Raw genomic sequence first — 21,998 nt, 5'->3', positions numbered from 1 at the left:
GGCCCCGCCTCCTCGTGGCCCTCGCTGGTAACGCGGTGCCGGGAACTACATGCTCTTGTTTGGAATAGAACAACATTATTATCTTCGGTAAAATAATTAATTACATGTCTCATCATCTCCAAATTCATGTTCGTAAGTTGCATCACTTGTGCATATTTATTTAATTAATACTGTGACCTATAATCCAATCAAGGAACATTGTGTTCCAGTTGAAAAATTACTTGGCATTTAAATTCGGTATGTCATTATAATTAACAGAAACATAGAAAGATTTTAATGACTCTACTATGTTAAACTTTCCAGATCACTGTTCATTAAATATATTATTAATTAACTTGCAGAATAGTTTTCTCTGTATTGAAAGACTTTATTCTATAAAATAATTGCACAAAGCAATATGTGTCCTCGCACTTCTCGCGATACTTACTCTGCACAACATGAACTCCGTTATACTCCAGTCTGGATAATGTGTCTCGTTTAATATCGTGACGCAAATATCACCGTAATAAACCGGCAAGGTATCCGTGGGCCAATAGTGATCGCATTTCTCCCTGCCCTTCTCGATACACCTCGTCAACATCACAATCGCTCTGCTATTGCTCTCCCAGACCATCCTCCAGAAGTCGTCGCGGGTCGAATGTAGCGGACCTTGAGTAACGATGAACTCCCTTGGAGAATTATGGCCCTGTCGCGAAACATAAGATTTTCTAGAATAAATATAATGTTACGAAATATTTATAGAGAGTAAAATTGTACCATAACAAGCTTGAAAGTTTTTCTTTCGTTATTGTATCGAGTGTATGAAATATTAATAGGTTCTTTCTATGGAATCGTAATTCTGTTTGCTTTATTTATTTTTATTTAAAATATAAAATCCAGCCATGCTTAAAAGGTTAAGGCACGAAATATAAATCGACTAAAACTTACAGGAACGTAATTAGCGTTGATATAGTCCGAACCCTCTTCGTCGTCCACAGGCTGGAGCTTAAATCTACTATGATCATAGGGCAATATGTTTGTAAAACGATTCTTTGGTCTGTTGCACGGTAAATCCGCCGCTGTGCAAGGCTGGTCCCTTCCAACGTGTTTCAATTCTTCGAATTCCTCTGAGAAACGGAAATCCGAATCCGCGGACATCGTGCGGTAATGCTCGGCGAAATCCTCGATTTTGATCGGTCGACTATTTAAAAGAAAAGTGTCGAAATAATTATTCTCCAAACAATTTAATTGACGTCGATTACATTTTTAATATTTACCTAGTCTCGATGACGCTGTCCGGTAAGGAGAGATTATCGGTTGTCCTGGTTTCGGTCGTTTTGCGACCTTGGCTTCTTCGTCTTCTCACCAGCAGCCCGATACCCAATAGGGTCAACAGGAATACTATTGGGACTATCACTCCAACTATTATGGCTGTGTTATCCTTGTCTGTGGAAACAAGCACAGTAAGGTATAAATATAATGTTATAAATATTATTTAATTAAATCACAGTACTCGCGCTTGCGGGTATTATGTGTGAAAAATATGCGTCGTTATTAGACTGCGGAAATTGATAAAAAAGTAGAAATTATCCATCTCGATTGCAATATACTTGAGTCAAATTTTAATTTGTTTTCATTCTTAATATTCTATACTATTCTCTACATTCTTAATATTCTTAAAATTCTATAATATTATGAACACTATATATTCATAAATATCGTGGTCTAGAGGCAACCACGTGTCTTACCTGCCAACAGCAATCCTTGGACAGACATGTACACGGAATAATACGAATTTGAGAACATTCTTATATGAGTTACAGCGTAATTGTAAGGAAGAGTAAAATACACCATTCTCTTATCACCCACGTTATAAAATGCATGAAATAATATTCCAATTATTCCTACGTTAATACAATATTTCTCTTTTGCTAAAGAAGCTAAGAGTTTATATTTCAATGTGTATCTCAAAGGTAGATCGAATTCAAACAATCTTTTCGGTCTTTAAATTTACGTTTACAATTCTCCAAAGCGGTCGATAAATCGGTCGAAGATTTTCGGAACAGATGTTAATCGTTCGTCGACGGGACTCCGGGTGGACAAACTCTCTAGCGGCGGCGTTACATGACTGTCCTCACCTGTTTGAATCGGAAAGCTGTAACTCGTGTCCGTGAATTTGTCCGGCGCGGTAAACGCGCGCACTTTCACTCGATATGTCGAGCCGGACTTCAACGGTCCGTTGCAATATCCGACTTTGTTGTCGCAGTTCTCGCCGCCGATCGTGAAGTCCTCGACGGAGCCATTCTTAAACGGATAGTAAGGCTCCATCACCTGCGCAAACAAATACAAGAAGAAACGTATCAGAATCCCGGTGCGTCTTATCAATTTTTCCCCGAGGTAAAACTATCCGAATGCAAATCGGCGCGTTCGAATCATTAAAAATACACCGGCGCTGGAAACTAATCGCACGAAGCGCGAGTAAACCTGTTCTCTAAAGTAACAACAACAAAAAGAAAACAAGAAGCCATCGGATACCTGTGTGAACAACTTGCCAGCTTTTTCGACCACGTCCTGCAGGATATTCATGGTCCGGCTTAACGACCATATTCAGGAAAACGGAAAGAAAATCCGAGAACGTAGTCGAGGTAATCGAATTCTATCAAGAACTGTCGCGAGTGTTGCGAACGCTTGAAAATCCTGTTTCCCAGGTTATTAAAACGCGAGAGGAAATTACCATTAGCAAATATTAGAACGCCGATTCTAACGCTACTCTAATTTCATAATAACAATAATTCGACGGTTGCTCTCGATTTTTTGTTGACTCGGCTCGTACGCAAACTGCCTGGCAGCGTCTGTGTCGTATCAAGCGCGTTCCGCGACCAACTGTTGCGTCCTAGAGCGTCGCGTCACTTAACTATTTGCTAATGCGCTGTCTCGAATGCATGCGTTTCTTCGCTGTTCTCTCCGCCCGTGATCTAGCAAGTTAACGAGTCACTCGGCGTAATCGCTGCATTAATTATTTCACATTTCTATTGCGATACTGCCGGATGACGCATAACTCGTGACCGATTTTGAGCCTGATCGACGAAGATTGAAAGATTCGCGGTAACCGTCCCGGAAACATCTGTGAACATTTTTCCGGGACCTCGATGCGAATTCTACGAGGAGTCTCACCTGGTACGGCGGCCAGATACTATATGCCTGGACGTCCCTCCAACTAGGCATTTCCAAGCCGGACGCGTTTTTGCTGTCATCCTCGGCCACGATGATCGTGTACGACGTAACCGCGCCGTTCTGCTCGCTGAAGTAGTTTTTCCTGAAGCGGATTTGGATCGTCATACTGCTTCGGCAGACCTCCGTCGGCACGACCTGCGTCGGCGGCTTCGGCGGTGCCAAGATCGGCATTTTCTGTTTCCAGACCGCCTCGGGACCGAAACCGATTTTCGTTTGAGCTTGGATGCGAAAGGTGTACGTTTTCCCCGGGATCAGGGACTTGATGACGCCGCGGTACTCGTTCGGCCGGAAGTCCTGCATCTGAGTGTGCGCCGAACCCTGGAAACGACGGGACGTCGATTAAATAAACGAATCGGTTTGGTTGAAGCGATCGGTATCACCAAAAAATCGTCAATGTTTAGTAAAACAGTTGATAGCATCCGGTCGGACTTACTTCCAGTCCGTAGGTGATAGTGTACTTTCGGATGATGCCATTTTGCTCTTGGCTCGGCAAGGACCATTCGAAGCTGATGTCGCTCGGCTGGATGTCCGTGGGATGGAACTTCTCCACCCTGCCTGGATAGGACTCGCTGGTGGTGAAGCTCGCGCTCAACGGATTAGAGACCCTGAGATTAGAGGACGCTGTGCCGGAACGAACTATCAACGTGAAAGTATAGTTTCTGTGGGGTTTCAGATCGGAGATCGTGATCAGGTTCACAGAGGTGATGTTCTGGATGTAGTTCCCGTCCGTGTTTATGTACTGGACCTCGAACCCGTCGTATTGTCCGCGCGGTATGTCCCACGTCAACGTGATCCTGGTGTCGTTGATGTTGATCGCCTGGATCGACGTAATCGGTTCAGGATCTGCAACCGAGCCCCAGCTTTAGCATCTATCGCGTAGCTTTATTTTTCTATAGAATCGATTAACAGTATCGTATATCCGATATTTCTTCTCGACGCATTACTTTCCTCGACTTTCTCGTTCATTTGTGTTAATTACATCACCATAGGTAATATTGTACACTACAAGCTGCAATCATCGTTCGATGAAATACCACACGTACTAAAGTGGAATTTCACGGGTAGACGTACAGTCTCGATTGTACGCTTGGACAAGGATCGATAGAAGCCGCAATATAGTATCAGATTGCGCGGTGAATGTTTTAAAACACGTACGGTTTTTTCATCAAAACACACTGAATTTTGTGTCGCAGATACAAGTTAAGTGAGTCACGCAGTTCGTGCTGGTTCTATGCAGTATTCCTTCAAGAGCAAGAACGGTTTCCAATCGGATAACTCTTTTCGTTTCTTTTTTTTCGTTATCGTGGATCTAGTCACGCGAATGCGATCAAAGACGAACGGCAAGACGTACCCGGCGACGAACGAGCCGCGGCATTTTCTATAATGCGCGTCGCACGGTCGCGGACTATTTAGGGGCGTGGCTAATCAGCCGATTAACTGCTATTTAACATCGTGTTTTTGTTGTTACTCGCGAGGCGAACGGGATATGTTTCAGACGCGCTTCTATCGCGATGCTTTTAAAAGGCAGTCTTAATTGGGACGAGAATGATATAACCCGCGCGATTTTCTTAAGAAATATAAGGAACGGTACTTGTTAATAATTCAGATGCATGAAAGGTGATTGTAAATTGAAAACTTCTGAGAGATTACTGCATAAAACATAAATCCCAAAATTTCAATTACGTGAAATTAATGTGATACTTATTCGTGGCGGTGCCTTGTGTATTAAAATATGTTGTATTTACAGAATAAAAAAGGTATCTACATTTTATACATTAAAGTTCGAAAATATAGGGCATTTTTGTGCATCTCTGTGAATTAGAAAATTCCATTTTTATCAGGTGCAACAGTTGAATTAATATTTAAATAGATGTGCATACGTCGCTTTTATATTAAATAGATAGAATTGATTTTTAATTGAAGTAAGTATTGTTGTAATAAGTCTGAAACTAATCCATGAATCTTGTGATTTTTCAAAGAAAAGGAATTAATTTTAATACTAACGAATTTTTAAATTAATCTTAAATGTAACAGACTCTAATATAATATACAATTGACTATTTACTACCTATAAAAATAAAAAATATGTTGATTTCTTCATTTTTGAAATAAAGTAGCACAAATAATGTCTCAGAATTTGAAATACGAAAAATAAAATTTGTTGCATTTTTTTTTAACGACTATGATTACAATTACGTGTTATCTTTCTTAACGAACATATAGTTCATAAAGAAATTCGTAACTTTCGCCAGATAAAATGCTGTCAGTCATTTTCGAACCATAATGTATGTTTGTACAGTACTGGATTCAACAGTAACAACTTAATGGTAATAATTCTTTGGAAATTCTTTAGTTTATATAGCAATAAATTAGTAAAAATTCTTTTTAATATTTACCCAACAAAAAAGACAAAAGAATATAATTTTTATTTTTTCAACTCCAATTTAGAATTCCAATAGAAAAGTTTGATTAGAAAAATTGAAACGCTATGTTTATTATACTGTAACAATATTTAAAAAAAATAAGCAATAAGACGATGACTTTGTCTTTTATATTTTCTAGAATATAAAAACATTCGTATAAATGATCTTTTGATAAATCTTTCTATTCAAGCATAAAATTTATAACAGAAACCATACCAAGAATAAATAAATTCTTATAAACCAATATACAATATTATACAATACCAGTATGTATATATATATATATATATATAATATTTTAGTCACGTTTAGGGCACGGTAGTTCTAGTCTTACGCAACCTTTACCTAGTGCCGCGAAAAAGAAACAGACAACCATAAAGTCTATAATCATCGTTAATGATATAAAGAAATCATTACAATGAAGGAATTATTACGATCAAGTTGTGACAGTTTGACCCGATCCTAAATGTCGAATCACGTTGATCGCCGTCAGGTTGTTCTTCTTCTGGGCGCGATATACTCACAAAGTCTGTCCTGCCTAAGCAGAGGTCTGCTCTCCACGTTATCGCTGACCGTCCAAACCGTCACGTTGTAGAGTTTACCAGGTGTTAGGCCGTTGAAGGTCACCTTAGTGTCGGTGTCGTCGACCAGTCGCTCTTTCGTCGTGTTGTTCTCGTCGCTAATCCGGAATCGATAGAGATCGAAAATCGAGGTCTGGATAGGTGTCGGTGTGTACCTCAAGGTCAAGGAGTCCGGCTGATCTCGATCGACCACCACAACGACTTCCGATTGGATTAGCGGCACTGGATTTCAGAGACCTTGTTTGTTTGCGTGCGTTTCTGATCGTTTTCGTTAAGTAAACCCTTCCTTTTATACCGCGCTCCTCTCCCTAACTATAAAGCCCACCTCGCGGAATCTCCCCGAGATCATCAACAAAGTTCACCAACGCGGTTAGCGTACCACGAACCAAAACATTCGCACACTTATGAAAAATGATTGCTTCTACTTTTATTTTTTTCTATTTCTTCTCGCTTTGCTTCTCTATTCTAGTTTGACACTGTTGCTACCAAAGTCAAGCATAGTAACAATAACCCTCAACTTGTATAAAATCGTGAAGCATAACATAGCGATCATGAATTTAATGATTATGTCTATGATATTTTTGAAACAAATGTATTTTCGCAACAAATGACTGTAGCAAACGCATCGAATGATTTTATTTGACGGACAGAAAAAAATAGAATTTAATTTTGATTCATCTAGTTACATTTATTCCAAATATAATTATAAAGCATCACAGACAGATTCAAAAGATTGGCAACGACGCGCGGGCCTTGAAACAGAGTTCTTCTCGTATGTCAGCTAGCTTGATAATGGAATGAAAATAAAAATAGAACGGTAGTACATATATGTATATGACACGGTTCAATAGCATCTGCCAAATAGGCTATAACATCTCGTCAATCTCTACGAATGAAAAGACTTATCGGTTGAACAGGTCTGAATCGTTTCACCTAATAGACCATACATAATTCGTTTGGATTCGACTGAACGCGTTCAAGAATTTTGTCGATGCTCTATCTATCGGCTGTCACAGTTTCACGAGCCAGGATCGAATTAGTTTGTGTGTAAGAGATTGAACAATGGCACACTAAACACACTATTAGTAACGAAAAGAGAAAAACAATGATGTCTCAAACTTTTAGCGTGTGTTAGCACTCATCGTGGCCAGGCGTACGGTTAAACGTGGCGGTTGCAACATGGTATACGAACGTTTCGGGACGATTTATTGTGCGAACGTACTTGTCCTGGTGGTCAGATTGGTGACGTCGCTGACCAGGCCGTAGGACAGCGTGTAGATCGTGAAGGAGTATTGAACGCCCGGCATCAGATCGCCTACGAGGACCCTCTGCACGGCGTTCTCGTCGAAAAGCGCGCCGGAGACGTCGTTGCTCTCCGAGACGTTCTTCGAACGGACGTCCTCGGGATTGTCGAACGGCCACCACCTTATCGCGTACGTCTCGATCCTGCCCTCCGGTCGCGGCCACTCCAGCGTCACGTTCGTCGAGTCGACGATCGGTGTGATGTTCATCACCGGGTTCGGGCCTGCAACGAATCGCGAACAATCAGAAATCACGCGGCGCTCGTTTCCGCGTACAATGCGAGAAATATGCGGTGTTCAGAGGTCGAAAGTTCTAAAATAGAAAATGGAGGAGTTCTAGACACGGGGCGCCTTTCTCGAAGCGAACCGCCATATTGTTTCCTAAATTATAGATCAATGAAAAAAATGCTTCGAATGAAACTTGGTATTTTTTTTAAATTAAACTTGATGACTTGTCTACGGATTTTCTGCATTTAACAACAAATTTATATATACATTGAAATTTATAAATAATTTTAAATATACGTTTTGCACACTAAAGTATATCCTGTTGTACAACGAGTTCATTGAACTAAAATATTAGTGCGTGAAACTCATCCATGGTTATTTATGGATTATGTGTACGGACAGTTAGGTCAATGAATTCATTATGAAACGTGATATACGTTAATGTGAGACTTGTTATTATAAGCGAGTTTTATTGAAAAGATTTTTTGAAACGTCCTGTAGATAGGAAATAAACGCGCGATCCGCTTCAAATTTGACACCCTGTGTATTGAATATTAGGTGCAATTCATACTCGGTATTCATATTTCGAACGAAGAGTAAGTAGACATTATCTTGTCAATGGAAAACGTCGTTTAAAATGAAATAACTTCTCCGAACAACTTGAATTTTTGAAGAATAGTAGAAGAATTAGTTTATTGCATCGTGTGCTAAGAAATTTTCGCAAAGACCGCGACCATTCAAAATTCAATCTTGTAAACTAATTCTCCTGACATCTTACAAAACTGCAAATCGTTTGTTCGAATGTTTCCAAAATTATTTCTATTTAAAAGACGTCGATACGCTATAGTATCGTTATATAGTGTTCGTTATGTTTCTAAGAACATTGTAGTGCCGGCGGGACAAAATTGCTCGCATAATTCTAAAATTAATCATGGCTTGCCATTGGTTGTTTAAAACTCTGACATTCATATTTACATCTTGCATGTGCACGTTATTTGTAACATTCGTCTAAAGGGTAAGTGCAGTTTCTTGTTAACAAGGAGAACAACATGAAACGCATAGATATATTGGTGACAAACGAACTGCGTAAAAAAATAAAACATCTTTTGCAACCGTTTGCTATGAAAGTCAATGAAAAATAAAAGAGTATGCTTCGCTATATTCTTATTTTATAAATAATTCTCGGCAATATTTGTGTAGTCACGAGTCCTTTGTGTGTGTTATAATCAACGTTTCTAATCGAGCATATTGCCTTCGTGTACAGTGTCGCACTAAAGAATCTAAATTCTGTGAAATGTGCCATTTTCATAAATAAATTGATTACGCTGAGCGTACAAATACTTTTCGACCAGTCGCAGCCCTCCGTTTTACAAACAGAAATTTAAAACGACGGAACGGTGTTAATAATGGTGAATTGATTATAGGCAATCGCCGCGATGAAAATCTACACGAAGGAGGACACGTGATTCGTTTTGCTCGGCGTTTTTTCAGCTCCGCTTCTCTGCAACGATAGAGTTTCTCGTGTAAATGATTTACGCGATCGCTCGGTTTCTTTTACTTACGAACTGTGTGGTTCAATTGCAGCGGATAAAGACTTTCGACACCGTAACTGACGGTGTTCACTTGTATCGTGTATTTCTCCCCGGGCGTCATGTCCGCCACTTCCGCTTCCGTTTCTCGGACGCTGGGCAACTTGACCCATCTCGGATCGTCCTCGGTTCGATAACGAATCGAGAATTCGGTGAACAACGAGTTCGTCGGCGCTTCCCATTGCACTACGACCGTGTGGCTCGTTACCCTTTCGAAACTCAGATTTTTCGGCGGTTTCGGCACTAAAACCAAACAGAGTTGATTTAACAATTTACCATAGATAAGAGTCTTAAAGATACTTAGAGAACGGAAGCTTCGAAATACTTGGAGACAATGTTACTTAAAAATTACAAGTTTCAAGTGTATCACAAATAAAATTGGACTACACAATACCTTTAGTACATTTGACAATAAGATAATAAGTTGAAGAAAAGAATACATTCGTTATAAAGAAGAATATACTGAAATCTATAATTAATAGATTGTATAATAGAATTTTCTGCAAAATAAAATTTCTTCTTCCTTCTTTCAATAATATTAATAAGATAAAATTGCATATCTTAGAATTCGTTTGCTTTATCGAAATTGACAATTGATAAACTGATAATTCAGGGAAAAGAGACTAAATAAATTGAGAAGGAAGTTATGTTAACTTCTTATGTTGATGATATTGTGGTTCAAAACTATGAAATATTGACATCCTCAATTTAATAACGTTGAACGTATAAGTTGCTTACAAACAGCTTGAAAGTAGTCGTGCGGTTCGCTTCTCAGGGTGTGACTAATGGCGAACACTTTAACTTCGTAGGCAGCGCCCGGATAGAGGTCCTCCAGAACAATGTGGGACTCCGTGGTCAATGTCGTCGCACTTTCTCCGGTGTCGTTTCTGTTATGCGTCACCTCGAATTTCTCCTGTCGCGAATTGACGTCGCTTTTCCACGAGATGTTCAGCCCCTTCTCGATCGGTTTCAGATCCTCGATGATCGGGCTGGACGGTCGCGTGACTTGATACAAAACGGTTTCGTTCGACTCGATTTTATTGCTAATCGCCTGCACGATTATCGAGTAATTCCGGCCAGGTAGCAGAGCCTCCAACGTAACCTGGAACAATGTTATGGAAGTTAACATTTGCTATGCTCAATTGACTTTTTTATATAGTAATGTTTTACACATTCATAAAACCAATGTAAATAGATTTTTTAAATATTTAGCGAACGAATGAAATGACAATGGTCAATTAGAATTTCTTTGGAATATAAAAATATTTCTTCCTTTTAATACTATCGATCAAATGTGACAAAAATACTCTAATAATCACAATGATATTAATCAATCACTTTAGCTAATAAAAATCGTTCCATTTTCGCCATTTAAAAGAAAATCTAAAACATTTTCTTACAGAATCGCTATTTTACAAATTCATACAATTCTATCAATAACTTCGCAATGCAGTCGAACTAATTAACAGTGGACCGACTTCGGTTAAGTCAAAGAATATCGAAAGAGAAAGTGACGAGCTTGTAAAGATAAAAAATGGGAAGCGATCGACGAGCCAATGGAACGATTGCAGAATCGTGTTCACGGCTCTCTCTAATAGCGTTTATGGTCCAAAGCAGAGTAATTACAGCCACTTGCGATAACTGCGGCCGCGGATGACACACGTGGAATTACCAGTAGAAAGTCACCGTTTAGTTAGGACTCGGTTCGATCGTTCTAGCGCGACACGGGTCAGAAAAACTGAAGCGCGTGTAAACATTCTATATTCGATGGAAAATTGAACGTTGAACGAATTACTTTTGTTTTATCGGTAGTTAGGGTATTGCTGTCGCCGCCTATCGCTGTCTCCACCTCGTGATACTGCAGCTTGTAGTTATCCTGACTGCTGGAGTTGTCGGGAAGCCAAGAAACCTCCACCATTCCAGTCTTCTCGTCGATGACGGTGCGTAATTGGCGCACCGGCAGCGGCTCTGATAACATTAACGAAGAAAATCGTAATTAAATTGAGACATTAATTCAGTAACGTATGATTAAATAACGTATATATTAAAGGTAGTTTCGACAACGGTAACTGTAACATAAATTACTCATAATCATATTTAGTACGGTAAACATAAGTATAAATAAGGAAAATGTGATATACAGTTATAAAATTTCAGAAGAATGTGTAAAGTGTTCATGGACTTTAAATATCCATGTCAAAAAGACTTTTGTACCTCGATTTCAAGAATCTTCACGACATTTAAATACAATGTAGTCCACATGCAATTAGGGCGGGGTTTGAGTCATCGTTCTTCTAATTTCGAAATTATTTAAAAGCGACGAACCCTCAAAGTTTCCAGATTTTATTAAATTTGACGAAAACTGATTTGAATTTGTATCTCTGAAATTATTAAAGATACAAGGCCGAAGTTTTTTAGTAATCTCGGTGGTCATGTGTGTATCTGAACAAATTCGTTTCTATTGAAACAAATATTTTTTCAGCAAACAAAAAGTAAAAATATTTTCGCTTTACAACTCTTTGACCGGCGGTCGTGTTTTTAGAAATGTAAAATAAATATGCTCGTCTTCTGCGAGTACTTCTACCTCGTTCGATTTCAATGGTTTAATTCGCGGACGCTCTAAAACTGTAATCGGAGAAGAGTAGCGAAGGTCGCGGCATGATCCGATTCAAGTAAACGGATCGCCCGCGTTCCACTATGGCAGTCAGTTAACCGTACCGAAGCTATCTCATGCTATTTGAACGAAGCCTCAAAACATAATTGACGAGTTTCCAAGTCAGCCGAATAGTGTAATTTATAATATATAATTGTTAAGATACAAAGTACATTTTTATATTCTACTAAACAATCTACATGTGATAGTAAATTGTACTATAATTCTATTGTTTAATATGACGTATATATTTATTATTGGATTGCTGGTAAAGTTATTGAAACTAACGCAAGTTGATACTCACAAGTGTAATTATTTTCAGAAAAATCTCACCGACCGTGAGTGGTTTATTAAAATTCTTCTCGCGGTACATAAACAATATAAAGAATTTCCTTCAAGATTACCGGAAAAATTGCAACGCTATGTTTTTAATTGTTTCAGAGATATAAATTCGGATGTAAAAGCAGTTTTCGTAACAATCAGGAAAAACTGTGAAATTTGAGGTCTTGTAACTCTCAAACGATTTCGAAATTAGAAAAATGATGACTTAAACCCGCCCCCTAATTGCATACAGGCTAGAGCATATTTTAATATAATAAAAATTCCTGTTATCAGGGTATAAAAGTGAACTGTTCGGCATCGAACGACTCCGTATAATAATTGTTAGAGGTTAGGTTATAATCGTATGACTGTTTCTTTATTTAAACTTTTCATTTGCATATACACAGTAAGCGGAATAAGAAAAACAAGAACTAAACTTAAGCAATCTTTGGTTAACAAAAACCAGGAACGGGAATGATAAATTACTTCGCAACAGCATGTGTTTACGGTGGCAACGCTTTTCCGTTGCCGCTCGTTGTTCGCTTCTCGTTCTCATACCACACTCACACCATACGATCATTGAATGGCTTTACGTGAAACAAACGATTGCGACAAGCAACATTAACAATAATTATACAGTTACAAATACGTTTAACGTGGTAATTAATTGTATTAAATTCGTGGTTAATATTCAATTAAACAAGTATGATAGAATTATTGTCATTGTACTTGATACTACAATTATTGCAATTCGTAATTATCAATGTTGTAAAATTTTCTAACTAAAATAAAAATATTTAAATTATCGAAAATTGCATAGCATTTCAATATTCAAACTGTAAATAAATCTTACTTCTGATCTTCGTTTATTGCTTTAAAATTGAGAAAATTGCTTTTATTGAAAAATCAAATTTTATTATGAATGTTTACAAAGTAAATATTAATAACAATAATAAGTAAATATTAATGATAAATGAACGTTAATATACAACTTAAAAATCGTATCGTGTTATGGTAGAGATTCTTTTTAAAACAATACGTTTGATTTCAAAGTAGACGTTTCAACGAAGATCATTTACAGCTGTACTTTACGCTACAACAATTCAAAGTTGAAACTATTTAAAAGCGATAAAAGTATAATTGAAGGTAGTTGAAACCAAGATATTTCACAGCTGTGCTTTAAATAAAAAATGTACTTTGAAAATAAGAAATGCTATAGAGCCGTACCTATAAACTATACCAATTTAAAGCTGAGCTTTGGATTACACTCACTTAAAGTTACATCTCCGCTAGCTGGCCAGCTAGTAACCTTGCCCGACACCGTTTTCACGACGACCTGATAAGTTTTCCCCGGTTCCAGATCCTTGAATTCCCATTTACTTTCGTCGTCCCGGTTTCTGGTGACCGGCGCAAGCCTCCGGTTGCCCCCTAACGAAATTTGATACTTATCGAATTCAGAGATCCCTTCGGGAGGATTCCAAAAGACGCGGAAAGACGTGGACGTTATTGAAGATTTATCGAAGGTGACGTTCAAAGGACGCAACGGCACCGTCCGATATTGGGCCGTCGTCGGGGCCGAAGTCTCGTCCTCCGATACCGTTTGCACGGAAATATTGTAGGCTCTACCTGTAATGGTCGAACAGTGAAAATGATTAGATCGATGTTGAACTATTTAACGTAACGTTATAACGATCGCTAAACAAATCGAGTAATGCAAAACTATACCAAACAGAATATCTGTAATTCGTAAATCATCTGAAATGCAGTTTGGAAAAATTATTGAAATATATATATAAAGGAAACTAAGCTCTTAGTGAATTAATTATAATGATTGTAATTGTGTATAAAAATTTTAATTAAATTGTATGCCATATTCTATATTGCATGAAATGAAACAAATCAACAACAGTAAATGTTTTCGCAGGTATTTTTAACTATTCTTTCGAAAATAATATATATCGTTTTTCAAAATTACAAAACCATGTCTTTTCAAAAATATGTTTAGAGCTTAATGAAACTTTTTAAAATCGTAAAATTATTGTCAAACGTTTAATTCGTGCTTTTCCTTGAAAATGAAATCTTCGTTGCGCAACAAGCATGATTTATTTAAATTCTTTACCGGGCACAAGTCCTTTGAAGGCCGCCTGTGCTGGCCCAGGTGGCTCCCCCTCCTTCTCCACATAAAGAACAGATTCTATGGCATCAGCAGGATCTATGCTAACTTTGTAGTGGGTGTAAATCCCTGCAGGATAGGGCGGCTGCCAAAGGACCAACAACGTCGTCTCATTTCTGAACCATACGATAAACTTCCCAGGTGTGTTGGGTTCTGGCAGAGTTAACATAAAAAGAAGGATGAAACGTTTCTTAATTAATTCTTATACTATTTCATTACTTTATACTTTTTCTATACATATACATGTGTAAATGAAGAAAAATTCGAGACATAATTCTGTCAAACATATCTTGTTGAATGGTAATATTAAACACAAATGTTGTAACATAATTTCTTTAATACGTCGAGCGCTGTGTCAGTCAAATATGTGTGACTATATTTTTTAACCAATTTTGAAAATTCATTTTCATCGCAATATATTTGAACAAACTGAATTTGACTGAAATGTTTCGGACACGAAAGAATTCCAACGCCACCCCCTAAGATAAATATTAACATTCTAGTAACGCTTTAATTAATTAAATACTTTTCGAATTTTCCTTGTAAAGATTATTGTCTTTTTCTTCTTAAAAATTGACGATATTTTACTTCTTATTTAGAACAGTTGACGAAAGAAATCACGTGAACTATTATCTACTTTATTATATATTAATCTGAATTATTTCTACTCGAGTATTGTAAACGACGTAGAATCGACACTGTACTCACTCGTGGTAAAATTTCTACTAGTGTAAGCCACGCTTTCTTTGGTGTCTAACACGGTGAAAAGCTGAAGAGAGTACGTCGCCCCAGGAATGAGATCGCGGAGCACATAGGAGACTGCGTCCGCGGGGATCACGCTCGTTTTTGGATTTCCGGTGTCGCTCAAACTTTGCACCCTCAACCGGAGGCCGGAATAATTGCCCTGGGCTGGCGGCGACCAATAAACCACAGCAGTCTTGCCGTTTCGCACGGAGACAGTCAGATTCGACGGTGGATCCGGTGCTGCAAAATCAAGCATCAATTATACAATGCGCTATTAAAAGAATTAAATAATTTTTTCGAATCTTGTGACTCGTAAAACATTTATACTTTTAACGATTGTTTTAAATATAATGAAATTTGATAATGTAAAACTTATTTCGGAATCTAATAAAATAATTTTTAATAAACTATATTTAATCTGAAATTTTTCTAATTAATTGAAATGTCTGCTTGAATTATGAAATCTGAATTATGAGTTACTGAATCTCATGATTTAATTTTAAAAACAACTTCTTCTCAAATAATTCATACCGGATATATTTAAAGATAATTATGGGAAGTGTGATAAAAGTACTCTCTTAGTTTTCTTATAGTTTAAACTACAGGTTCCGGATTTAAACACTGCCGAAGTATGAGAATAAATAAGTATTAAACAAGTATTGAATAATCTAAGTTCTTGGAACAATTTCAAGGCCTTTATCGTTAACAGCACTGAATGCATTTCGATGTCAACGTCAATCTATTTATTCATCACGCGACAGGCAATGTTGCTAAATGTTATAATTGCCAATTATAAATATGAATATTATATACAAAATTGATAAAAATCCAGCGTAATCAGACTTTAATTGAAAAGTTTACGACCGTAGTGTGAACTACTCAATTTATGCAGGTAACACTTATAAGCAGCCTAATTATGTATTATGTAAAAACACGTGTCTGATTTTGAAAACTTAAAAAGCTACGATCTTGGCATGAAACACCTTTTCGTTGAGCAATTGTCGACCAATTGTATTAAAATCGCGTAAGAAATATTTGTTGCATTACTTGTAAGCGAAGAAGCTGTATTTAGTAGTCATTTAGATGGGAGTCTATGTACGTATGTACACGTATTTACCTGTCGTGATAGAGGCTGTCCATGTTCGCCAATCATGGAGAGTGCTATTACTATAATACAACCAAAATTCGTATCTGGTCCCGGGAAGACCGTCTTTGAACTTGATAACATCGCCTATGTCGGTGGCGGCTATGGTGGTGTTAGGAGGTGGATAACCAACAGCGGGGCTGTAATCTAAACGATACCAAGAGCCTCCTTGGCTCAAGTTCCCTGGTATCTCAATTGCGAGATCGGCCGAATACGTTACCTGAACAAAAATAAAAATAACTCGGTTAGAATTCCTGCTCGCTTATGCCGATCACCCGTTGAATGTCGATTATTTCAAATCGTTCGTTGCTCATTCATACCGTGCACAGTTTTTCTAAAATACTGCGACAATTCTTTGTCGCTCTCTTTTATTTATTACTTAAAATTAGTATATGTTAATTATGAAGAAATAAACAGCCTAAAAATATCTTCAAATTAGAGTGAACTATTTGATAGTTCACCAACAATACTTTTGGTGGTAAATTATCGCATAACTATTTCTACTATTGGATCGGTAAAAATGTGAAATAAAAATAAAATATAATATATATGCGGTGAGTTAATTTTGAGGCTGTACACGCGGATAGAAAGTCTTGTAATGAATACAATATTTATTAAAAATAAATAAAGTAACCTGAACTGTTAATCACATTTCAGAAACGAGTACTGGCTATAGTACAGGTACTGTCGAGCGACATTAGAGGGTATAATTTCAACTGTACCCATTTCGCAGATTGTTCCTTCCAATAAAGGTCAAACGAAGGAATGCAATTTTTCTATCGCATTTGAATATCGTCGCACGACAATATCACGGCCGATGATATTTATAGCGCTAAATACTGATGAAGTACCATTGCTGGTATGTGCACGGTATGCCGGAAGCGGCGAGACGGACGTGGGAAAGAGGCGCGCCGCAAATCTATAATGCCGTTATCCAGCAGTAATACAACGGATCGCTTTGGACATATCAAAAACAATCTGAATTTTACCGCTTCTTGCCTACATCTCGCCTCTATATGTGGACAATAAACTGAGAGCGCAGGTTTATCGTCTTACTTAGTCATTTTATTTGCAAATCATTATCGTATTGTACGCGTGCCTTATGGAATACGCCTAATGGATGAATCAATGACGTGAACGGTATTTCCCATTTCCTTAACAGTAAACCCACTAAATATGACTTCATACGTTTATTTTAGGATAACCGTTGCGATTGTGAGGACTCATTCATAGAAAAATGACGGAAAGTCAAAATTAAATTCGGACTTGTCGTTCTGATAACTGTAGGTCAGTCATTTAACCCTTTGCACTCGAAGCCATTTCAACAGGAAATATGAAGCAATTTTCCTGGCCCATAAATGCGACATATACAGAATGGAACATTTAAAACTTTTCCTATGCTTAAAACTAATATTTTTCCTTTTTTATTTATTGCATTTGGTAGTTTTAATTTTGGTAGTTTCTGTTACTTTTCGATTATTCTGCTGTCGTAAGGTACTAACATATGATGTTAACCAAAGATACAAAGAACATTTACATAATTTTTAGATTGGTACATAAGACATTAAAACAGCACTCAGGAGACTAATAGCGCCATAGAACGGATCAAAGGGCACTTTTTTAAAAATTAGAAACCGTGGAAGCGAATGTAGGAGAAACTTATCGAACCTATGCATTCTTACAGTTATTCAGTTATTCTGTCAACTTGTCTTAAACAAGCGTCCCATTAACGTCGGTGTTTCATCGATAACGCGCACGTACCGAAGTATATCGCGACGCAAATTAATTCGCATTAGTGCGACGGTGTCGGAGGATAATGGACGTGATCAAGTTACGAAGTCCGCCCCATGGTTGACGGCGGGAGCACTTATCCGATTTTCACGGTGCCTTATCATTTAGCCTGCCCGGTCTATGAATGCGCCTCCAAGCTGCTCTAATTCCAATTTCGTGGCTCGTTGAATCCCTTCTGATTGCGGGAACGTCGCCCCGTTCCCCGCCGTTCCCCCCCTCCTCGTCCTCGTCGCGCGTCTTAACGCGCGACAATCTCCCCAAGTTTTTCCATTTCGAAAGATTTCCCGTTGACCCCGCGCCCCGCCCCGCGCACTCTGCTCTTCCGACATCCGGTCGCGACGCTGAGGTGCATATCGATCCCTTCGTTCCCTTCGTCGCCGCCCTTCCGCAGAAGTAGGAACTCGCCCGCGCCCGTTCCCTTTTGCGCGCCCGTGTACTATATAGAGTGACTCACAAGGAGCGGCCGCGAACACTTTTCCCATTATCGCCGTGGTTTTCGCACCTACGACGGTGTTTAACATTGAAACTGTCGGCCCGGGCTACAAAAGTGACTACGGTCTCTCTCTCTCTCTCTCTCTCTTTCTCTTTCTCTCTTTAGGCGAAACAAGACGCTCGAGCACACTTCTACGTTTAATAGCTGTCCATCCCACTTCTGTTTCTTCAGTGCTGGAGCGCGCGCGAGTGGAGTGGACAGCCATTATGACTGGCGAGCACGTTTCAGATGTCTTCTTTCGTAACGTAGACACCGTAGCCCCAGCATTATGTAAAGAATTTCTCGTTCTAGTATCCCGCGGCGGCAGTCTTTTGTATGTTGTGGCTTGAGATCTTTTCTTGTAAAATGTTTCAATATAGTACGTATGAGAATCTGTCTTGCACGGAAATACTTTTATCTTAGAAATGAAAGCTCGCCTTATACTATATATACCATTATGCCTATAAAGTTTCGATTTAATAATAATAAATTTAGAACAAACGAATTTCTTTTATATAATGTATAGTCTAATGAGCATAGACTATATAAATCAGTGGATAGAAGAAATTTTAAAACAACGATATTCCGATGGTTATGAAATATTACAATATTATTATATATACAATGTGTACCATTATTTATTTGTAGATTAACGCAAATGATATTAAAAAATCTGTTCAAAGAACGTGATTACGACGAGCTGATCATTTTCAGAGCTGCCTCCCCTAAACGCGATAGTTACTACAAGTTTTTACATAAATCGTGTTTTCAATAATAAATTATGGCTGTAAAAACTGTTATCAAAGTAACCTCTGGCTACGAGCATAATAAAATGATCACTTAATTGCATGCACTTCGAAGAAGCACACGCGAAGGTAAATACTTCGATAAAGGTGGGGAAATAAAAACTGAATATCCAAGTATCTTCGTTTATGAAGTCATAACAAATATTACGAGGGTCAAATGACCGTTTCAAGTTCTAGAATTTGCATCTCTATAGACAGTGACATAAGCGTCGTCGATAGATGAGCGAATGCGTATGTGACACAAAAGATTATACGTCTTTATTTACGAAATATTTCGACGTACGCTTCAGAATCAATAAGGAATGATACCTAAGGTCTTACGAGCAGTGTCTAGTTGATTTTGAGCGCATGATTTTATTACTGTATGCAACGCGTATAAATGTATCCGACATATGATATACAATCGAGGTATCTTGTTGCATGCCCGTACAGAAGCATCCATTTATGACTGACTTGTGACTTCGATTGCTATTTATTGCTTACTACGAGTAAACTCGCAAATTATTGAACATTGGATTATATAGAATTATTCAAGTTATGAACAGATTGTGGATTTGATGAATTTACGATAAAAATTAATAGTTCGAATACAAACTAGCAAAAACGTTCAATTAATTTACAGATATCATTCAATTGATTTTCAACATATTAGAATAATTAAAAGAGAAAAGATATTTTCATCTGACTTATGTTGCTTAGGACCAACGAAGATAATTTTTGTTTTATGCAAAGATCCACGGTATAAACTTTATCCAATAGCAGAGCCGATATTGTAATTCAGAGGGACACTTTTATAATTAATTTCTTGCAGATTTGTCGTAGATTCCATACAGGTTTGTCAGAATTCTATCGTAATTTCATTGTAATTTCATCGTAATTTTATTGCAATATCATAGCAATCTTGTCCAAGTTAATTGTTAATTACAAAACCTAATGTAATACTTCCTGTAGATTAAAAGGCTATCTAGCTAAGAGCGAGTAATGTAATATGCATCTCCAAGGAACGCTTGTTACTCCTACTGACACTATAACAGGCAAGGAATTTCTAGCTCCCTAATGAAAGTACCTCCTGAAATATTAATCACTCACCGCTCGTACCAAGATTATTAATTTCAGTATTTCGTTCAAGAGTTCTTGTCAAACCAGTCTCTTCTGTCTCGCCATTTTCTACAGGAATTTCTGCATATTTCTTTTTGATGAAAGTGGAAAGTAAAAACTAACTTTCTAAATGACAATAAATGAAGTGGTATTATATGGTTTGGTTATGCCAAGCCATCACAATAATTGTATTTCGAATAATATATATAAAGTATAGAAATCTATTTTGCATTGATACTTATAGTTTCATGCATTTATGATTAAAAGCCATTTTAACTATGAATGTAAAATAATTTTTCAGGCTTACAGTATTTTCATTTTATGTCACAAGTATCAACAATTTTTTAAATCTGAACTTTGTTAGTATAAAAATTATTTTCAAAAATACCCAAAGCAATTAAAATGTTAAAAAACTTTAAATACTCTGTTTTCTTATTGTCATTTTTAAAATTATTTAAATTAGCAGAGTTCTTTAATTTATAGGTTTTCTTGGAATCGAAAAATTTACCAAAATTGCATAAACTATAAATTGCCTTCTACCGATTTTAATGGAATTGGACAGTTGCTCTGAAACAGCCTGTACGTTTGTTGCTATCTAGCCTTCGCCCCGCCGTCGATCGCACTGTTGCTGTGTCGCGAACCACGGCAGTCGCTTCTAATTAAGCCGGGTTCTCACTGCACAATTGAAGATTACGAATAATTTATAATTTCCTTAAATAATGTTCTGTAAGAGCTCATAGTATGTAAGAAGCACGGTAAGAAACTAACATAGTACGTAATAGAAACTAATACAGTATGTAATATCGATACACAAATGCATGTAACAATCCTTTTGATAAATAAACGTTTATACAAATGTTATACAATTTTACAATACATAAATGCATCCTATTACGGGTTTTGTTCTAACGATCACGGCGAATAAATGCACGTTTAAAATTAGTTTAATTAAATTTTCGCAAGCACTCCGAAAGTGTTATTCATTTTTAAATAAATGTCCGGTAGCGATCAACTTGAATATTGTTAAATATATAGTTCTCTACGAACATGCGTTTTGCTACGATACAATAAAAGGGATAGAATTATTGGTTGCATGAAAGTGAAAGCGAATGAAAGTTAGTGAAAGACGATAGCGAACTCGATTGACAAGGTACAACCACTGTAAAAACAATATGAAACGAACAAAGCGTCCGTTATCGCAATTATTTGCGTGTTTCGCGTGGAAACATTTCCCCTTTTCACGTGGCTCAATCTGCCTCAACCAAAAATTATTTCATTTATTTAGTTTTGAATGTTGATGACACTATATCTCGACAACAAATACTACTAGACCTGCTTTGCCAATTTTAACAAGATTGCAATGAAAATCTTCGGGATATTGTAATCAATATTTTAAGTATTTTCTAATGAAAAATTTAAAAACGTTCTAATGAAGATTTAAAAAATATTGCACCAGGCTCG

General features: G+C 37.4%; 1 protein-coding gene across 6 annotated transcripts in view; it reads right to left on the bottom strand.

The window, feature by feature from the left end:
* The window catches only part of Ptp10d (Protein tyrosine phosphatase 10D), a 53,841-nt gene that overhangs the window by 5,347 nt on the left and 26,496 nt on the right, over positions 1–21,998 (bottom strand). For 3 of the 6 annotated variants that reach the window (XM_078189897.1, XM_078189899.1, XM_078189894.1), the window contains exons 2-17: positions 16,344–16,590; positions 15,191–15,466; positions 14,429–14,635; positions 13,582–13,935; positions 11,131–11,303; positions 10,074–10,437; positions 9,309–9,578; positions 7,440–7,742; positions 6,161–6,439; positions 3,647–4,056; positions 3,154–3,531; positions 2,118–2,310; positions 1,728–1,742; positions 1,257–1,425; positions 928–1,180; positions 428–685 (exon numbers count right to left, since the gene is read on the bottom strand). In XM_078189897.1, coding sequence (XP_078046023.1) covers positions 428–685; positions 928–1,180; positions 1,257–1,425; positions 1,728–1,742; positions 2,118–2,310; positions 3,154–3,531; positions 3,647–4,056; positions 6,161–6,439; positions 7,440–7,742; positions 9,309–9,578; positions 10,074–10,437; positions 11,131–11,303; positions 13,582–13,935; positions 14,429–14,635; positions 15,191–15,466; positions 16,344–16,590 — 4,149 coding nt within the window. The remainder of the gene's footprint in view (positions 1–427; positions 686–927; positions 1,181–1,256; positions 1,426–1,727; positions 1,743–2,117; positions 2,311–3,153; positions 3,532–3,646; positions 4,057–6,160; positions 6,440–7,439; positions 7,743–9,308; positions 9,579–10,073; positions 10,438–11,130; positions 11,304–13,581; positions 13,936–14,428; positions 14,636–15,190; positions 15,467–16,343; positions 16,591–21,998) is intronic. The other 3 variants (XM_078189898.1, XM_078189900.1, XM_078189895.1) reach the window with 1 other exon arrangement.

Source organism: Augochlora pura, chromosome 9 (genome assembly GCF_028453695.1).
Source record: "Augochlora pura isolate Apur16 chromosome 9, APUR_v2.2.1, whole genome shotgun sequence".
Lineage (NCBI taxonomy): Eukaryota > Metazoa > Arthropoda > Insecta > Hymenoptera > Halictidae > Augochlora > Augochlora pura.
The sequence above is the reverse complement of the archived record's forward strand: the minus strand, read 5'-3'. Positions and strand labels throughout refer to the sequence as shown.